The sequence below is a fragment of the Bos indicus genome, chromosome X (assembly GCF_029378745.1).
Source record: "Bos indicus isolate NIAB-ARS_2022 breed Sahiwal x Tharparkar chromosome X, NIAB-ARS_B.indTharparkar_mat_pri_1.0, whole genome shotgun sequence".
Classification (NCBI taxonomy): domain Eukaryota; kingdom Metazoa; phylum Chordata; class Mammalia; order Artiodactyla; family Bovidae; genus Bos; species Bos indicus.
The window spans coordinates 139,895,265-139,916,584 of record NC_091789.1 but is presented as its reverse complement, the minus strand read 5'-3'; the positions used below and the strand labels follow the sequence as shown (position 1 = coordinate 139,916,584).

At 43.7% G+C, this 21,320-nt stretch overlaps 1 protein-coding gene across 1 annotated transcript in view; it reads left to right on the top strand.

Annotated features, from left to right (window-relative positions):
* The first annotated feature begins 1,022 nt into the window (after nucleotides 1–1,022).
* Nucleotides 1,023–21,320, top strand: part of EGFL6 (EGF like domain multiple 6) — a 41,834-nt gene continuing 21,536 nt past the window's right edge. Inside the window, 7 exon segments of the mRNA XM_019955520.2 lie at nucleotides 1,023–1,105; nucleotides 1,181–1,293; nucleotides 10,976–11,019; nucleotides 11,021–11,069; nucleotides 15,134–15,253; nucleotides 18,005–18,124; nucleotides 19,719–19,853. Coding sequence (XP_019811079.2) covers nucleotides 1,023–1,105; nucleotides 1,181–1,293; nucleotides 10,976–11,019; nucleotides 11,021–11,069; nucleotides 15,134–15,253; nucleotides 18,005–18,124; nucleotides 19,719–19,853 — 664 coding nt within the window.

Below are 21,320 nucleotides of genomic sequence, written 5' to 3'. Positions count from 1 at the left end.
CGTCTTTCCAGCTTTGACTGTCTCTAGGCGATGGCACCCCACTCCAGTACTCTTGCCTGGAAAATCCCATGGATGGAGGGGCCTGATGGGCTGCAGTCCATGGGGTCGCTAGGAGTCGGACACGACTGAGCGACTTTACTTTATTTTTTCACTCATCCATTGGAGAAGGAAATGGCAACCCACTCCAGTGTTCTTGCCTGGAGAATCCCAGGGACGGGGGAGCTTGGTGGGCTGCGGTCTATGGGATCGCACAGAGTTGGACACAACTGAAGCGACTTAGCAGCAGCAGTGTATCAAGATTCCAGTGTGTTTGGTGGCCCCCAGGTGGCCAGTGGGGCAGACCGGCAGCGATCTTGTCTGGGACAAGCCACGGGGGCCAGGGAGTCACGTGAGCACACAGGACACCGGGCTGGACACAGACCTGGGGAGCCAGTGTGCCTGGACAGAGCAGATCTGAAAACTGGCCCCCTCCAGGGTTCAGAAGCAGATGATTTGGGCCACTTTCATGTGTCCTAGTTTCGTAGATTATATGTAACCCAGTTCTGTTTATTTCTGTATTTAATGGCTGCGCTGGGTCTTCGTTGCTGTGCGGGCTTTTCCCTAGTTGCAGAGAGTGGGGGCTACTCTCCAGTGGTGGTGCATGGACTTCTCATTGCACTGGCTTCTCTTGTTGCAGAGCAGGGGCTCACTAGCTGTGGCGCATGGGCTTAATTGCCCCACAGCATGTAGAACCCTCTCAGACCAGGGATTAAACCTCTGTCGCCTGCCCTGGCAGGTGGATTCTTATCCACTGAACCCCCAGGGAAGTCCCTTGTAATCCAATTCTTTTAACCCTGGGGAAGAAGGAAATGGCTGATGCTAAATATTGGGGACCTGGAGAAAGGCATGGCAACCCACTCCAGTATTATTCCCTGGAGAGTCCCATGGACAGAGGAGCCTGGTGGGCTATAGTCCATGGGGTCGCAAAGAGTGGAACATGCCTGAAGTGACTTAGCACAATTATTGGTGAAGGCTTGCAAGGCATGATAGCAGAGGCTGGCAATCTGAAATTCAGGTTTTCAAAGTCCGATCTAGCACTTCCAGCAGGTTTGTGGCAATTGACCAGGTAACTCTCATGTCCATAGAGTCTCTGTGGTGCTTCCTGTTTTCTCAGTTCTAACATGTGGCTCTTTATCCACAGTCCAAGGGATCACGAGTTGTCGGCATCGTCGCTCCAGCCTGGTGTCTGTCGCTATGGAACCATACTGGCCTGCTGCTATGGCTGGAGAAGGAGCAGCAAGGGAGTCTGTGAAGGTACTTTTGTAAAACCTCAGACCACCCAGTGCTCAGGTGGTTGGCCTGGGTCCTGCAGGTTTTCTCTGTGACACCATAAGCTGTCACCAGGTTGCCAGTGGCTTTCCCAGAGCAGGGACATAGTCCTAACTGACACCCAAGGTCTAAGTGCTTGTGAGATCTCTTCCCATTCAAAATATGGCTGACACCATCACCCTGGATATGATGTGTTTGTTTTAGGAGCCCTGTTTCATCAATTCTCTCTGCTGTTCTCTTAGTCAGTATGGCTGTTTTTGTTTTAACCTAGGGAAACTGAGTTAGGCAAAAACAGGTCAAGAAATATCTCATTCTAATTATAATTTTTCCAACCGACTTCTAATGAATTCCACTTTTTAATTATGAATCACCCAATCAGTAGGCTTTGGTCACAAACAAGAAGGTTAGCCATTTACTTTGTAGTTTGGTTATTCACATTTTCCAAGTTCATCGTGCCTATTTCTAGATGGTTTCAAGGGATGCATGCACATGTATGCATGATTCTGCTGTGTACATTTCAAACTAGGTTTCCCTAAATTGCTTTTGACATCATTTCTCAGACCAGTGTTAGGAACTCCGAGAGAGGCCTCTGACAGTTTGAAAAGAGTTGGGGAGGCTAGGGATGAGCACGGAGTTTTGTGTTGCATTGTTTTTCATGTAAATTTCTATACTAATAGACAGTTGCAGTGTAAAAGAATCAAATCTGTATTCTTCATAGCTGACTAACCAGGGGTACATATTTTCAGGGCAGGAATCTGGTCTCAGGGCTTTGTATATCTAGTAGGTGGTATAGAACCTGAATCCTTAATCTGTTAAGGGGGTGAACAGACATGTGCATGCAGTACTTTGGGCACTGGTACAGATCACATTGGATTATAAACTATAAAGACCAAGAATGTTAGCGATTTTTAAGAATAATAAGTCTACATTCTTTTTTCTGCTTTTTCCCTGCCCCAACCTCCTCCTCCTTGATTTAGCTGGTTCAAAAAATAATCTGGGCAGACTGTAGCTGCGGGGAGAACTTGATCATGTCTGAAATCCATGAAACATTGGCGGACGTTGATCTCGCTCCCACATGTTTAGTGAAGTCACTCAGTCGTTTCCGACTCTGTGACCCCATGGGCTGTAGCCCACCAGGCTCCTCCATCCATGGAATTTTCTAGGCCAGGGTGCTGGAGTGGGTTGCCATTTACTTCTCCAGGGGATCTTCCTGACCCAGGGATCAAACCCCGGCCTCCCGCATTGCGGGCAGACGCTTTACCATCTGAGCCACCAGGGAATCCCCCCACATGTTTGATATTATGTAAAACCTTGCACTGTCGCAGTTTCCTTATGAGGAGAAGAGTGGGAAGATAGTAGAAGAAATATTTGAAGGTCATCACTGCCTGCCTAGCAAAAGAAAGTTAGAATATTGCCCTGGGACTTTGTCGGTTGAAAAGGGTGGTACTCACACTGGTCAGGTGGGTCATGATCAAGGGCATTGTCTTGAGAACCAGACTGCCGTGGGTGACCTTGGGCAAGGTAGATAAGCTTGCTCAGGCTCCATTTCCTCCCTTGCAGACTTCTGTCCGTCAAAGCAGCAGGTGATGAGGGAGTTCAATGTTGCTTTTTTCTCCTTCTAAACACAACATGATACATTTTTCTTTGAAGTCAGTCAGGTGGAAAGGGTTAAAAACCACACAGGATATCTTATTTGGAATCTCTCTTACAGTCACAGGAACCTCAGGACCTCCGGCCATAAAACTTGCATGTCTCTGGTGTATAAATGACGGTGATCTTTGCTTTTCCGGAGGGGCTATTTTATAATTAGATCAGAGCAGTCTGACCATGGTGCACATAGCCAATCACATTCTCACCACTTTTGTGGCCAATATTCATACCAGAGGCCTGAAAAGAATTGAATGCCAGATGCTAAAGGGCATTCCAACACACTGCTCCCACTGCGTGTTTGGCAAGCCGAAGAGATGGTCAGCCCACCCTCTGCCTCCGTCAAATGTTGGCACAGTAAATGGCAATGATTTTTGTATCTATGATCTGTATCATATTACATCCAGTCGGCATGGTCCTTCTTGATGGTAAAGTCATACGCTCCTCGAAGCACCAGGTAACAGGCTGCTTAGTCCCTGATCACCAGGCCTCTGATTTTTAAGCCGTGGGGTGCATGGTGATGAGACAGGAATGCATGCCAACTTGCCTGAACAGGCAGAGCCAGGCTCCAGCCTGTGAGGGTGCAGTCTGCCCCAGCCTTCACCTCCATTGACTGATCAGCCCTCAGTCCTTCAGAGGCCCTGTCTCTATGTCAGAGCTTTCTAGATCTCAGCCTCTGCCCTGCTTAAATCTGTTCCCAGGGCAGGGTCTGCTTCACTCAATATCTTTAGCCTTCAGATATGGGTCACTTAGTGAGATATGGGAGAAAGAGCCAGAAAGAGTGGATAAAGAGTGGATAAACACTCCAGAAAGATGGAGGAGTTTGAGTTTGCAGGGAAATTAAATGAGAGCTTCCTTTATCTAAAGCACACTTAAATCTCAGGCCATTTTAGACATAAATGGAATTTCCCTATGCCATAAATTGGCTGTTCCCATCACAGATCCAAAGTTACCGTAAATCAAAAACGTCTTTCTGGAGTGCTGACCTCCAAACAGCAATGGTATTAATATTCACCACTTCTCCTCTTTTCTCTTTGGCATTTATCCTGGGCTTTCCTGTCTGGACTACATTGAAAATAACTTTCCAGGGAGCAATCAGAAGTCTTGGGGGCTTAAAAAAAAGGTTTATTTTTCTAACATTTAGAGTTAAAGCTGCATCTCCAAGAACATAACCATAACAAAATAGACCCTGGAAATCCAATTCTATCTCGATTGCCTCCAAAAGTAGAAGAACTTTGGTGGGAAGCGTGTTTTCCCATACCTTCTCTCACTTACGATCTACTTAGAGCCTTGAAATGTTTCCCTTTTCAAAGTTCTACACTTACTGTTTGTCATTCAAAACTATTTCAGTGTCTAACATGTTCACACTATTACATGCAGGTGGAGAAACAAAGATGAGCATTTATATCCCTGTTCTGAAAGCACTTAGCATCAGATAGTAGATAGAAGTCAAACATAGAAGTGAAATATCTGGCTAGTTCTTGAATAAGATGCAGATATCAGTTTTGTGGGAGAAGCCTGCCAGAGTTCTGTGGAGTTCTCAGAGATGAGCAGAAGTTCACATGTGGCTGGAGAAATCTGTACAAGCCTCTGGAAGGAGGGGCCCTACAAGGTATTCCTTGAAGGATTGTTAGGATATTAACCATTGGAGTGGCGGGGAGGGGTGCCGCAGGGTGGGGTAACAATAGAGAAGCAATAAAAAGTGCAGAGTAGCTCAGAGAAGAGCAGGCAGTCTGGTTTGACCTCATCGTTGCCTGGGTTCAGGGAACAGAGTAAGACTAAAAAAAGGCAGAGGCCACATCATGGTTATGACCCCTGTCCTGGATTCAGGACCCAACAGAGATTATTTGATGACTTCTAGGCAATGAAATCGGTCCTGAATATTCATTGGAAGGACTGACGATGAAGCTGAAACTCCAGTACTTTGGCCACCTGATACAAAGAACTGACAGAGGATGAGATGGTTGGATGACATCACCAACTCGATGGACATGAGTTTGAGTAAGCTCTGGGAGTTGGTTATGGACAGGGAAACCTGGTGTGCTGCAGTCCATGGAGTCGCAGAGTCAACCACAACTGAGCCACTGAACTGAACTGAACTGAACTGAACTGAGGCAATGCATGGCATAATCAGAGCTATACTTCTGGAATATCCCTTTAATGTCACATCGGACATCAGTATTTTAGGAACGGTAACTGAGAAGTTGATTCTTGCACAAATATCCTGTTGAGAGGCACTTAGGAGAAATCAGTAAGGGAGTTAGGGAGCTAGGGAAGAAGCTAGGCAAGGATGTGACTTCAAGAGAAGAGAAGTTTGGCTTCATCCTGATCCCACAGGGAGCTCTGGAGTGTTAATTGCACCACAGCATTTGTCCTGCCCAGAAACCAGGGGCTAGGCTGTTAGACCTGTGCGTCAGCCAAGCCCTGGTCACAGACTGATGTGAGGAAAGTGAAGAGAGAGAGGCATGTGACAAATCTCCCAGACATCTATGGGCAAAGTGATTCCCAGCAGCTCGATAAATATTGGCTTGGGCAAAAATGTTTGTTTGGGTTTTTCTGTAAGCAACTGTAGAGAAACCCAAACAGACTTTTTTGGCCAAACCAAAATCGAGGAAATTGGTGGTAGAAACAGGGATAGAGGGGTAGGATACTCTGGATGATTGTTTGGGGAACAAGAAAAAATAGAGACAGCTGAGATTTTGAGTCCAGGTAGCTGGGAGATGAATGGTGACGTTAGCAAAGGTAGGGGTGTGTCAAATGGGAACATGGTGGAGTCTTTAGGAACAGGCTTGCCTAGGGGTGGACCTTCTATGAGCCAGAGAATCAATGTGCAGAGAAGTAAGCAAGCATTTCTGGCAATTGCTGAGTCACCCTTTCATATGCTGGCTGTTTCTGGGACTCCTAGTAGATCCAGAAAATGTGAGAGTCCATGATTCACTACCTGCCTAGTTTCTCTCTCATTCATTGCTTTTTCTCTCATTCCCATTCATGTCTTTGGGCTCTCCCATTTTCCTTTCTTCCTATCCACAGCGTTTTCTCCCTGTCTCCTCCCTATGAGCCAGACTCAAACTTTCCACCATCTTTGACTACGATTTCTTGCCTAATCCAATCTGTTACCCATCCCATCCTTGTTTCTCCTGCCACTTCAGTCATCCAACAAATATTTATTGAGTTCCTAGTTTGTGTCAGGTGTCTGGATACAGAAGTGGATAAAACAGAAAACCAAATCCTGCCTTTGGCATGCCTCCATGACCACCACTATCGCCATCACCATCATATTTGTGGTTCCCATCCTCAGGACCTTCCTGCCTCCAACCTGTGCTTTGTTCATTTTGGCTGATAATGCACAGAATGTAAAAATTTTGATCATTGAAGAGAGAAATGGGGAAATAATACAGAAGAGGAAAAAAAAAAAAAAAAAAAACAGTAGAAAGGGGGATAAGGACCTTGGCCCAGTATAACTATGGAGTTTCTTCCAGCTCACAAATCATATTCCATTTGTTAAATCTTTTGTATTTACATAGAAAAGTGGCTAATTGTGATGTAGGAGGCTTTTTTTCCTTTGAATGCCATTGGAGGTGTGGCAGTGCTAGGCAAAGTTATGGTCAACTTGTACTTGTGGGGTGAAGGGGTGAGGAGATGGGGGCCAGTGAGCAGCCATGAAGAGATACCCCACATCCAAGGTAAGACAAACCCAAGTAAGAAGGTAGGTGTTGCAAGAGGGCATCAGAGAGCAGACACACTGAAACCATACTCACAGAAAACTAGTCAATCTAATCACACTATGACCACAGCCTTGTCTAACTCAATTAAACTAAGCCATGCCCGTGGGGCAACCTAAGACGGGCAGGTCATGGTGGAGAGATCTGACAGAATGTGGTCCACTGGAGAAGGGAATGGCAAACCACTTCAGTATTCTTGCCTTGAGAACCCCATGAACAGTATGAAAAGGCAAAATGATGGGATACTGAAAGAGAAACTCCCCAGGTCAGTAGGTGCCCAATATGCTACTGGAGATCAGTGGAGAAATAACTCCAGCAAGAATGAAGGGATGGAGCCAAAGCAAAAACAATACCCAGCTGTGGATGTGACTGGTAATAGAAGCAAGGTCCGATGCTGTAAAGAGCAATATTGCATAGGAACCTGGAACGTCAGGTCCATGAATCAAGGCAAACTGGAAGTGATCAAACAAGAGATGGCAAGAGTGAATGTTGACATTCTAGGAATCAGCGAACTGAAATGGACTGGAATGGGTGAATTTAACTCAGATGACCATTATGTCTACTACTGCGGGCAGGAATCCCTCAGAAGAAATGGAGTGGCCATCATGGTCAACAAAAGAGTCCGAAATGCAGTACTTGGATGCAATCTCAAAAACGACAGAATGATCTCTATTCGTTTCCAAGGCAAACCATTCAGTATCACAGTAATGCAAGTCTATGCCCCAACCAGTAATGCTGAAGAAGCTGAAGTTGAACGGTTCTTTGAAAACCTACAAGACCTTTTAGAACTAACACCCACAAAAGATGTCCTTTTCATTATAGGCGACTGGAATGCAAAAGTAGGAAGTCAAGAAACACCTGGAGTAACAGGCAAATTTGGCCTTGGAATACGGAATGAAGCAGGGCAAAGACTAGTAGAGTTTTGCCAAGGAAATGCACTGGTCATAGCAAACACCCTTTTCCAACAACACAAGAGAAGACTTTACACACGGACATCACCAGATGGTCAACACTGAAATCAGATTGATTATATTCTTTGCAGCCAAAGATGGAGAAACTCTATACAGTCAACAAAAACAAGACCAGGAGCTGACTGTGGCTCAGACCATGAACTCCGTATTACCAAATTCAGACTTAAATTGAAGAAAGTAGGGAAAACCACTAGACCATTCAGGTATGACCTAAATCAAATCCCTTATGATTATACAGTGGAAGTGAGAAATAGTTTTAAGGGACTAGATCTGATAAATAGAGTGCCTGAAGAACTATGGAATGAGGTTCATGACATTGTACAGGAGACAGGGATCAAGACCATCCCCATGGAAAAGAAATGCAGAAAAACAAAATGGCTGTCTGGGGAGGCCTTACAAATAGCTGTGAAAAGAAGAGAATTGAAAAGCAAAGGAGAAAAGGAAAGACATAAGCATCTGAATGCAGAGTTCCAAAGAATATCAAGAAGAGATAAGAAAGCCTTCCTCGGTGATCAATGTAAAGAAATAGAGGAAAACAACAAAATGGGAAAGACTAGAGATCTCTTCAAGAAAATTAGAGATACCAAGGGAACATTTCATGCAAAGATGGACTCAATAAAGGACAGAAATGGTATGGACCTAACAGAAGCAGAAGATATTAAGAGGTGGCAAGAATACACAGAAGAACTGTACAAAAAAGATCTTCACGACCAAGATAATCACGATGGTGTGATCACTCACCTAGAGCCAGACATCCTGCTATGTGAAGTCAAGTGGGCCTTAGAAAGCAGCACTATGAACAAAGCTAGTGGAGGTGATGGAATTCCAGTTGAGCTATTTCAAATCCCGAAAGATGATGCTGTGAAAGTGCTGCACTCAATATGCCAGCAAATTTGGAAAACTCAGCTGTGGCCACAGGACTGGAAAATGACCGTTTTCATTCCAATCCCAAAGAAAGGCAATGCCAAAGAATGCTCAAACTACTGCACAATTGCACTCATCTCACACACTAGTAAAGTAATGCTCAAAATTCTCCAAGCCAGGCTTCAGCAATATGTGAACTGTGAACTTCCAGATGTTCAAGCTGGTTTTAGAAAAGGCAGAGGAACCAGAGATCGAATTGCCAACATCTGCTGGATTATGGAAAAAGCAATAGAGTTCCAGAAAAACATCTATTTCTGCTTTATTGACTATGCCAAAACCTTTGACTATGTGGATCACAATAAACTGTGGAAAATACTGAAAGTGATGGGAATACCAGACCACCTGATCTGCCTCTTAAGAAATCTGTATGCAGGTCAGGAAGCAACAGTTAGAACTGGACATGGAACAGACTGGTTCCAAATAGGAAAAGGAGTACGTCAAGGCTGTATATTGTCACCCTGCTTATTTAACTTATATGCAGAATACATCATGAGAAACGCTGGACTGGAAGAGGCACAAGCTGGAATCAAGATTGCCAGGAGAAATATCAATAACCTCAGATATGCAGATGACACCACCCTTATGGCAGAAAGTGAAGAGGAACTCAAAAGCCTTTGATAAAAGTGAAAGTGGAGAGTGAAAATGTTGCCTTAAAGCTCAACATTCAGAAAACGAAGATCATGGCATCCGGTTCCATCACTTCAAGGGAAATAGATGGGGAAACAGTGGAAACAGTGTCAGACTATTTTTTGGGGCTCCAAAATTACTGCAGATGGTGACTGCAGCCATGAAATTAAAAGATGCTTACTCCTTGGAAGCAAAGTTATGAGCAAGCTAGATAGCATATTCAAAAGCAGAGACATTACTTTGCCAACGAAGGTCCGTCTAGTCAAGGCTATGGTTTTTCCTGTGGTCATGTATGGATGTGAGAGTTGGACTGTGAGGAAGGCTGAGTGCCAAAGAATTGATGCTTTTGAACTGTGGTTTTGGAAAAGGCTCTTGAGAGTCCCTTGGACTGCAAGGAGATCCAACCAGTCCATTCTGAAGGAGATCAGCCCTGGGATTTCTTTGGAAGAAATGATGCTAAAGCTGAAACTCCAGTACTTTGGCCACCTCATGAGAAGAGTTGACTCATTGGAAAAGACTCTGATCCTGGGAGGAATTCGGGGCAGGAGGAGAAGGGGATGACAGAGGATGAGATGGCTGGATGGCATCACTGACTCGATGGACGTGAGTCTGAGTGAACTCTGGGGGTTGGTGATGGACAGGGAGGCCTGGCGTGCTGCGCTTCATGGGGTCGCAAAGAGTCAGACATAACTGAGTGACTGAACTGTACTGAACTGAACTGATGTAATTCAGAAGCGAAGCACTACTCAGTATTTTCAAGGTGAACATAAACTGGAGAGGAAGCAGATCACCCTCTGTATTGTATATCACCATGGATTTCTCTGCCACACAGAATGCGGCTAAGTTCAACACGTGTGCATTTCACTGGGCTGACTGTTCTTTTTGTTTATTGAAATATAGTTGACTTACAATGTTGTGTTGATTTCTGCTCCACAGCAAAGTGATTCAGTTATATATATATTTGTATTCCTTTTTAATATTCTTTTCTATTATGGTTTATCACAGAATATTGAATATAGTTCCCTGTGCTCTACTGTAGGACCTTATTGTTTATTCATCCTATATATACTAGCTTGCAGCTGCTACTCCCAAACACCCAGTCCTGCCCTCTCTCATCCTCCCTTACCGCTGGCAACCACAAGTCTGTTGTCTATGTGTGTGAATCCATTTCTGTTTTGCAGATAAGTTTATATGTCTCATATTTCAGATTCCACATGTAAGTGGCATCATAAGGTGTTTGTCTTTCTCTTCCTGACTTACTTTAATTAGTATGATAATCTCTCTAGGTCCATCCATGTTGCTACAAATGGTATTATTGTATTCTTTTTCATGGCTGAGTAATAGTCCATTGTATATATCTATCATGTCTTTTTCACCTTTTACCTTTCAGTGGATATTTTGGTTATTTCCATGTCTTGGCCATTGTTGATAGTGCCTGTATGTATCCTTCCAAATTAAACTTTTGTTCAGATAAATGCCCAATAGTGGGATTGCAACTCTATTTTAGCTTTTTTGAGGAACTTCCATACTGTTCTCTCTAGTGGCTGCACCAATTTACATTCCCACCCACAGTGTAGGAGGGTTCCCTTTAGTATATACTCTTTCCAGCATTTATTATTTGTAGACTTTTTGATGGTGGCCATTCTGCCTGGTGTGAGATGATATCTCATTGTAGTTTTGATTTGCCTTTCTCTGATCATTAGCCATGTTGAACATCTTCTCATATACCTATTGGCTCCTATTCTTTAATTGTCAAAATACCTTTTCTTTCGACAGCTATGTGTGAACCTGGATGCAAGTGTGGTGAGTGTGTGGGACCAAAACAAATGTAGATGCTTTCCAAGATTCACGGGGGAAACCTGCAGCCAAGGTCAGTACTATAGACCACGGTGGTGATACAGACCTACCCCAGGGCTTTCAGAATCAACTCAGGCAGTGCAGTGGTGTTTGGGACACAGTATAGCACTCAGGATTCTGTAGTATGTAATTCTGATCTTCAAACGAAAGTGGTTTCAGAATGAGATTTTTCAATCAATCTCTTCTAGAAAAACATCAAAGTCATTCTGATGCTTTTGTTAGGATGTCAGATGAAAAACATTATTTTCCCTCTGAACAATAATGTTTATTGTTTTTTTAAGCTGAGGAAGCAATGCATATATTTTATTTAAGAAAATCCAACAAAACAAGAGGATATAAATTAAAAAGTGAGTGTGAACACCCACAGTCCATCCTCCACCCATAGCTAAGAGTTTGACCTCCATCTCTGCAGTTTATTTTTTGTTATAGTTACAAATATGGATATTTCTCATGGGCATTTTTGCATGTCAGCACATAGAGAGCTGTCTCATACTCTTTAAGGCTGTATCCTAGTCTCTAGATCAAATGCTTGTGTCATTTACATAAAAATACTTTAACCACTATTATAGAAGTTGTCCCCAATGTTTTGCCACTACAAATAGCGCTATCTCAGTCATTATCCTATGCATATCCTTGCATCTTTGAGTATTTTTATAGGGTAAGTATCTAAAAATGGAATTGTTGGGTTGAACGGCATGCATATTTTTATTGTAATTGATATATTTTAAAAGGCAATTTATGATTTTTGTCATAAGCTGTTTATCTAAATATATTAAAGCAGTTATAATATTAAGAAAAGTGGTTCTTAAGGTGGCCAGTTTTGTCCGCTAGGAAGACTTGCCAGATACAATACATATCCCTGTTACTGCTGCTAAGTCACTTTAGTCATGTCTGACTCTGTGCGACCCCACAGACGGCAGCCCACCAGGCTCCCCCGTCCCTAGGATTCTCCAGGCAAGAACACTGGAGTGCATTGCCATTTACTTCTCCAGTGCATGAAAGTGAAAAGTGAAAGTGAAGTTGCTCAGTCATGTCCAACTCTTAGCGACCCCATGGACTGCAGCCTACCAGGCTCCTCTGTCGATGGGATTTTCCAGGCAAGAGTACTGGAGTGGGGTGCCATTGCCTTCTTCGATACATATCCCTAGTTAGATTTAAATCTTATTTTCAAATGCAATTTCACATAAACAACAAACATTTTATAGTGTATGTATGTGGCAAATATTGTATGTGACATTTGTACACTGAACAAATATTAGTCATTTTTCTGAAATTAACATTTACCCGGGCATCCTGTATTTTTATTTGATAAATCTGAAAGTCTTACCCCTGAGGTTATCTGGCGGTGCCTGGAGACATTCGGAGGGGTTACTACTGGCATCTGGTGGGTAGAGCCCAGCTGAACATCTATAGTGCACAGGGCAGCCCCCCACTAAGGGTGATCTGGCCCCAGATGTCCACAGTGTGGAGGAGCCCAGGCACCAAGAAACCTGTGCTAATTAAGAAAGGGTCCCCAGTTCTATAACACAGTTAAGCAAAGAGCAGAAAATCCAGTTCAGCTGCCCTTAGGAAAGAACCCTGCCAGGGTTCTAGAAGGGTGAATAGAATTCCAGAGAAAGCCAGGGGTCTGCCCCACTCTGTCCCCCAGCCCCCAGCTCATTGCCAAGGCCACATGCTCACATAGCCTTTCTCTGTGCTGGCAGACCTGCAGGCTCAGGGAGGAGACTCTAGCTCTCCTGTCCCGACCCCAGGACGGGGGCCAGCACCGCCAAGGGGCTCCTTAGAACCATGTCCAGAAGGCTTGAGGGAAGTGCAGCAGGAGCCATGCTCTCAGAAGTAATAATTCAACCATGTCCCTTAGCAGAGCTTTTCCCACCAGAAGACCTGCTTTTCCATATGTCTTGGATTCTGTACCAAGATACCTTCTCAAGAGAGTTGGAATGGAGAAGGTGTTTTTTCATGCTGCTTTTCAAGTCCCGGCAAAGTATTCACTTTGACGGAGTGTCCAGTGGCTCAGATGTGGGGCTGTCTGGCTTTTCCCCACAGCCTCCCTGCCCCAGGGCCACCTGATCAAAGTCCATGTATATCCACTGATGGCCACAGGCTTCAACCCAACTGATGTCTTTCCCCAAAATGCTTCTTGCAAGAGACGCCTCTGACTTAGCGCCAAGTGATGGACTATCCCTGGCTTTCCTGTTATGTCCAACCAGCATTATTTGATTCATGCATTTGAAGCAGTTAGGATCCATACAGGAGATGGTAGTGTACAGGGGAGTGGCAGTGGAGAAGGGGGTTCAAGTGTCCAGCTAATGTGCTGGAAAAATCTCCATGTAAGGTTCTTCTCAGAGGTGAAAGCAGCCACTTACTTGTTTTCCAGAATGGCCTTTGCCTGTTACTGTGCGGAATTTTGGTCTTACATGGAATTTGGTTCTTTTCTCCTTTCTATATCTGCCTTGGGAGAGTTATGACATGTGGCACCCACATCACCACGTGCCCAAAGACAAAACCCATGATGGCTTTACAAGTTTTTTCCTTATGTATCACTTTTTATTTTAATAAAATCTACTTCATTCTTAATGTTTCATGTTTTAAACCCTGAAAAGCTCAGAGAAGAAAGCCCCTCTCAATCTTCCCAGGAGGTAACCATTATAAACGTGTAGAGCCTGGTCTCCCAAGGTTTTTTTTTTTTTTCCCCTGCCTGTGCCACATTGCTTGCAGGATCTTAGTTGCCCAACCAGGGATAGAATGCAGACCCCAGCTGTGAAAATGCTGAGTTTTAACCACTGGAATGCCAGGGAATTTCCCTAGGCAATTTTTCCTATGCTTATTTTAAAAATGTGTTATCTATATACATATTTTTGTAACCTTTTTGTGTATCAGCGTCCTCTGAGCACCTTGATATGGGATTAAATACTGTCCTGTGACCTGACCACCAGTAATAGCTGCCTAGCAGGGCTCCGTCAGGAAAGGTGTGAGACAAGGCCATTTGGCCATCATGAGGCCGCTCAAAATAATAATTGAAAGGAGACAGTGCTGTTGGCATCTGTCACAGACTACCTGGAAGAGCTTTAAAGGCAGCAGTATCTAGATTATGTTTTAACTTTTTATTCAAGTAGGAAACACAAAATTGTACACCTGTCAACAATGTACAACTGCATGAATGCTCAAGAACACCCATGTAGCTGGCATTCAGATCAAGAAATGGAAACTTAGCCTCCCTGAAGACCCCTCATGCTCCCCTCCATCACTTGCCCCCAGCCCCCAACAAGGGACTGTACCTTGTCTCTCACACCAGAGTCACTGTGCCTGGATTGTTTTGTTTCTTTCACTCATGCCTGGTTTTCAGTGTGTGCATTTGTGTCCAGCTTCTCCCAGTCAGGATCATGTTTGTGAGTTTCATCCACAGTTGTTTGTACTTGTGGTTTGCTCAGCCTCACTGCTGTACAGTTTTCTATTGCGTGAGTGTACAAGTCATTTATCCATGCTTTTCAGAGGAGAGATTTGGATTCTTCCTGGTTTGAGGCAATTCAGAATAGTGCTACTGTGATCATTTTAGCATGAGACTTTTTGGTGGTTTAGTTGCTCAGTCGTGTCCAACTCTTTGCGATAGCCCTCCAGCCTCCCCTGTCCATGGGATTCTCCAGGCAAGAATACTGGAGTGGGCTGCCATTCCTTCTCCAGGAGATCTTCCTGACCCAGGGATTGAAACCGGGTCTCCTGCATTGCAGGCGGATTCTTTACTGACTGAGCCACCAGGGAAGTCTGGTGGGCATGTACCCATGTTTCTGTTGGACATTTGCCCAGGAGTGGAATGGCTGGCTCACGAGTGTCTGTATCTAGCTGCCACACAGTTTTCCAGAGTGGTTGTGTCTATATTTGCATTCCCTTCAGCAGTGTAAGATGATTCAGTTTGCTCCACACCTGCACCAACGCTTTAATGATGGTCAGAGAAGAGGCGAGTCACCACCATTTGTACCTACCTCCACAGCTGGCATCCAGGGTAGGCCAACCCCATTCCACATCTGGGTGTTTCCTCCTTCAGTTCACCTTTCTCCATTTCCTGACTGCCCCCTGCAGATGTGACTGAGTGTGGATTCAAACCCCGGCCGTGCCAACACAGATGTGTAAATACACACGGTAGCTACAAGTGCTTTTGCCTCAGCGGCCACATGCTCCTGCCAAACGCCTCATGTTCCAGTAAGTTTCAGCAGCTGGCCTGCTCTTGGTCAATCCAGAGGCTTGACTTTTGGCATTTAATGCTTGGGACAAAGTTAAATTAAGTTATTGGAGGGGAAACACCCACCCCAAAGACTCTCACATCACCCTAGACTAAAACATCTTTGCACACTTATTTTTTTCAATTTATTTATTTTTTAATTGAAGGATAATTGCTTTACAGAATTGTATTGATTTCTGCCAAACATCAACATGAATCAGCCATATATATATAGGCCCTCCCTCTAGGACTTATTTTTAATTGTAGTAAAATACGTATATTGTGCAATTCACCATTTTGATAATTTTAAGTGTACTTCAGGCATTTTATACATTCACAGTGTTGTGCAAACCATCACTGCTCTCCAGAATATCTCCATCACCCCAAAAGGAAACCCTGTCCCCATTAGCAGTCACTTTCCACTCATCTTCTCCTCCACCCCAGCCCTGCATTCTATCTCTCTGGATTTGCCTGTTCTGGCCTCGTTGTTTTTAAATAAAAAGACTAACTAAGGGGAAAGATACATTGAGTCTCTCTATATATGCACAGATGAATTAGAATTCTTCATGAAAAAATAAGCATACTGAAAATATAAGCATATTGTTTGAGGAAGGTGATAAATCTCAGTTCCATCTCAGGACATCAGTTCTTCCCACCAGCTATCTTTCTCACGCCCCTTGCCCCATGCTCAAAGATTAGTGACTCTTGTTGGAAGTCCATTCCAGTTCACATTCCTGGAAAGAAAAGCCCTTCTCTGATAAAGAGAACCCATGTCCTGTGGGGCCTAAATGTCTATATCCGTTCATTTATTGAGAAGGAAGGCTTTTCAGGTTTTATGTTGCAGCTGAAAAGCAAATCCATCTGCCCTGCCACCCCCAACAAGCCTGCAGCTTGTGCCTTCTGCCAGCTTCCCATGGTTGCAGGGTCCTCTGACTCCACAGCCTATCCTGGGCTGTCCCTCCATTGGTTGTAAAATCCGGGCTCCTGCATAGCTCACTTCCCCCACCCCTGCCTCACCCTTGAACTGCTGGCTCCACTTGGCAAAATGCCCCAACACCACTAGAGTCTCCATTAGCAAGCATGTTTAAGAGATAAAGCAGGCATTCAGAGAATCTTTTTTTTTTTTTTAATTTTTTTGAGTATTTAAAAAAAATATTTATTATACATTAAACAGAAACCCCCAAGAAACAAATACGTAGCTTAATGAATTCTTATAAAGCCAGCATCCATGTAACCCCTATCAAATAGAACTTTGCCAGAACTACCCCTGTCACCCCCCAGCCCCTTGGGAACAACTGTCCAGGGTTTTCTAGTCATCACGTAACATTTTTAAAAAGATATATGCTAATGGATGTTTCTGAAACATTCCACGAAAGCCTTTTTAGTGCCAAAAAAGATATCTTTCTCCAAATGGAAGAATAAAATGAGGTAAATTTTGAAGATTAATTTTGAAAGGAGACAACTAAAGAGAAAAGGAATAAACTAGAAATATAACCATTGGTCAGTGTTTGCTGCATTACTGTTGCCTGGGTGTCTGTCCTGGTGCCCTCTTTGCCTATTACTATACATGTGAGGGTTGCCTCTGCCTCCCTGTTTATAGCTTCCAGTGGTCAGGTGGCCCTGAGTGTCTCTCACGGATGCTGATTTTACTTACCCAGCCCTTTGCAGTCTCTTTCGTCCAGCTGGTTGACTGGCATGTTATAGATGCGGGTGTATAAAGAGAGGATATTCACAGTGCTCCCCTGTTATAGGCACTTTTGATCCATATATACTGGAACCCTACTCGGGATATGTGTTTTTGTGAGACACGGTCTATTTAGCAATGAGTGACAGAAAAATCGAACTAAATTATCTTTACTTTTAAAAGCTGGAGGCAAGCAGTTCCAGAACAGGTCACCAAGGGCTCAGCCTCTGCCATCTTCAGGGTATTGATTTCATCCTCATGCTTGTGGCCTTGTGGTCACAATATGGTTGCCCTAGCTCCAGATATCACACACACATCAAAGGTAGGCAAGACAAAGGGAAAAGGAGCGATGCCAGGAAACAAATGCCTCTTTTGTGTCCATCCTTTTTGTCACGCAGCAGCATCTTTTCCAGAAACTCCAGCAGACTTATCTTATTATCTCTTTGGCTATAACTGAACCATATGGCCACTCCCTTGTTGCTGCATGGGAAGCTAGGAAAAAGATGTGTAACTGGCTTTTCAGCCTCAGTAATGGGAATGGCTTTTGGGTAGCTGATCAGCCTTATCTGCTGCGTGTTTTAATACATGCACCTAAAAGACAAGGTTTAATGATTTGAGTGACTCTCAAGGAGGCTAGATATGAATGGAGAGATGGGTAGAATTGGCATTTTTTTTACCCTATTTATTCAAATGAATCATCTCTATCAGAGGTTGCATTTCAGCCAATAGTAGAGACCAGTCAGGTGACTTAAAGGATCTTGTATAGGAAGAGATAGAGATGCCGTCTTTGGTGACTGAGGGGTGCATGCTCTGCCTAAAGACAGTCAGGTGCAATGCACTGGCCAACAGAATCAACCGGGGGGCCAACAAGACACCACCCCTGTGCACATTCCATTTGGATCTCCATCTGGGACTCAGATGATGAAGCTTATCCTCTGATACCATTCCACGTGTTACATTTCATGTCTCAGGGGTCAGGGATCGTTCCTTAGTGACCATTTTTTTATCATCTCCTGGGGAAAAGGCTAACCCGTGCCTCTTTTCACAGACTTTAGGACGTGTGACATGACCAACTGCCAGTACGGCTGTAAAGACACGGAAGAGGGGCCACGCTGTCTGTGTCCATCTCCGGGCCTCCTCTTGGCCCCCAATGGAAGAGCTTGTCTAGGTAGAGTATCCAGAGTTACCTGCTCCCCTGACTTCTCCCTTTACTCCATTCCTCCTTTTTCATCCGTCACAACCTACTTGTTGACTAGACATCGAAAGTTCCTGAAATGACAGATTTATGTCCATTTCCATGACATTTATAGCACGAATGTTTTAGATGCACTTTGCTGTGCTAGAGGAAACACTTTTCTATAATTTGTTGGGTTGCCTGATGCCATAATGGAAAAAAATACAAGTAATTTTATTTTTGTGTATTTACCCTGCACTTTTTACTTCAACTACCAAGTTGTATATACTCTTAGTGTATTTAACTATATTGCACTAAAGATAGATAATATTATAACCAAGTTAACACATAGCATTAATATGGGATGTCAAACCAAACAGAATGTTGAAAGAGTTCTTAATCTCTTTTGATGGAAGCAAGCAAATAGCACTATGATTTAATATTCTAACTTCTGGACTACAATAGAAATATTTTTCAGTTGAAGTCGTTGGTGTTTATTTACCGTAAATGTATTGATACATAACTTGATAAACCACATTTAGAAATCTCACTCAAATAGATCCTAAATCAGTTAACCACTTTAATAGAAGTCTGTATAAATTAAAATTTTGGTTCTGCTCTTTGAGAGCAGGCAAATATTTACTTCAGTTCATAGGGTTTAATGCTCTTCAGTAAAATCAGATTTATGTCAAGGCTAATTCTTGACCAAATGAATCCAAGTGTTCACCCACCTCTTTGATTTGTCTAGTGCCATTTGCATTGGAGGAGGAACTTGATGTACATGAAAGTGATCCCTGAAAAATAATTTTGGTCAATCCAATACTTACTCGTTAATTATATCAAGAATGCAAAAAGAACAATAAGCCAGCACCAAATTTCTTGTTTAACCACTGTTTCAAAATAATGATGGTTCCAAATTTACTTGATTTGACATCTGAAAGTTAAGGCAAAGTCTGAGTCTTAATGGTTTGGTCAGCATAGCTGTCAGCCCCTCTGTGATGTGACTTTCCATGGTAGCAAAGGAAGGAAGCCTCTTGTCTCCTAAGTTGCATCATGGCTTCATTCCACTTGACCCACCATTTATGTATCAGTACATTCTTTAGATACTGTGTTTCTGATTTGGGACAATATGACAGGATTTGGAGGCTGTTGCTAATGAAATAATTCTTTTGTAAAATGCAAGCTTTGAATGTTTGTGTATTAGGTTTGCCATGCAATATCCATAGCTGGAAGAATATTAATTCCTTCAGCAAAATGGAGTGTCTGTGTACCAAGTGCCAGCCGTATGTTCCCTGCCCCAGAAAAGGCAGGGCTTAATGAAAGAGAAAATGTGAATAGAAGTAATGCCATTACAGCAAGATAATACCTCTAAAATAAGCTGTACAAAGTGATAGAAATCCAGTGAATGTGCCTCGGGGATCTAGAACTCTTCCCGTAGGATAGGACGTTGGTAGCAGAATAATCAGTTTTCCAGTGAAGAAACCACACGTGTGTGTGCGAGCTGTGTGCTCTGGGTGCAGGCACAAGAATGTGCTGGAGGGAGGGTGCTTTCTTGGTGTGTCTGACGTGTCCTGGTTCTCCATCCTAGACATCAATGAATGTGTCTCTGATAAAGCCTTCTGCCCCTACAATCGAAGATGTGTGAACACATTTGGAAGCTACTATTGCAAATGTCATGTTGGATTCGAACTGAAATATATCAGTGGCTGGTACGACTGTGTAGGTAAGAAACCTATAGGCTTTTTTACAGGTATTTATACATCAGTTCAGTCTATTAGTTGAACCATCTACTGAACTGACCAGCTTAACAACACAAAGAAAGCTATATTTTTCTAAATTTTTGTCATTTGGGAACTCTGATGACATGAATTACATGAAGCCAGGTTCATCAAAGTTTAATGTAAAGATTCGCAGTCTCTGTAGCTCTATTATGGAGATAAATAGCTTGAGATGATTTTTGTGGGTTTTTTGAAAAAAATTGATTGGTTTCGTTTTGTTTATATTTTTGGTTCTATTTCCAGGTATAGCTAAAAGTGCTGTTACTTCAGTTGTGTCCAACTCTTTGTGACCCTATAGACCGTAGCCCTCCAGGCTCCTCTGTCCATTGGATTCTCCAGACAAAAATACTGGCATGGGTCACCATTTCCCCCTCCAGAGGATCTTCCAGACCCAGGGATCGAACCCGCATCTCTTACATCTCCTGCATTGGCAGGTGGCATCTTTACCACTAGCACCACCTGGGAAGCCCTGAAAATGAAGACAGTGAAGCATATTTATATTTGATAAAAGGAGGAATAACAAGTCCTGCTTAATCTTGACCTCAGTGGCCCTTGCCTAAGTCTCCCTCAGGAATGGCTTTAGAAAAATGAATGAAGGAGGTGCAGTGTTCTCTTTCCTCACTCCTCCTTCAACCCTTCCATGGTTCCAGCTCTATGTCCCCTAAGATGTTCGCTTTCTGGTGTCATCAAGATGACTCTATGATAAGACTGAGGTATCACTCAGCTCTCGGCCCGATACGGGTGAAATCAGAAATCCTGTCCCTTAGGGAAGGAATTCCAAGTCTCAATGAGCAAGTGAAGTGGGGTGTTTGGGGAGCCCTTGCACGGCTTCCCATTGCCCTTGATAGAGCATGAATGGGGCTGGTCCTGCAGACATCTCGGCCCCCTGGGGATTCCTGTTTACATAACGTGCCCATGACACACATGTGTGCGTAACACGGAAAGCTGACAGCAGCGGGGAAAGTAAGGTTTCTTTCCACCCTAAGCTCAGAGCTGACCAGGACGTGTCCTGTGTAATTGTGTTGGGGAAATATCCATTCCTGGGTTTTGAACACATTGTATGAAGCCTCCATAGCTCTTCCCTCAAGCCTAAAGGCCATCCTAATCTGGCTTGTAACATTCCCACTTCTTGTGAGCTGGGATCCTCCAAGATGCTCCAGAACCCACCATCTCTGGGGTCCATCTCCAGACTGTGTCACAGAGTTGGAGCCTATTTCCTGAGACCTAGAGGGAGATGCTACAGGACAGGGTGGGAGTCCACACGGGGAGCTGTCAAAGGAAGCAAATCTTTGTGATTTAACAAGTGATTAAGATCAGCACCTGAGCCCCCTTGTGGCTGAGGTAAAAACAATAGCCTAGGGGACGTCCTGGTGGTCCTGTGGTTAAGACTCTGCACTTCACGTGCAGGGTGG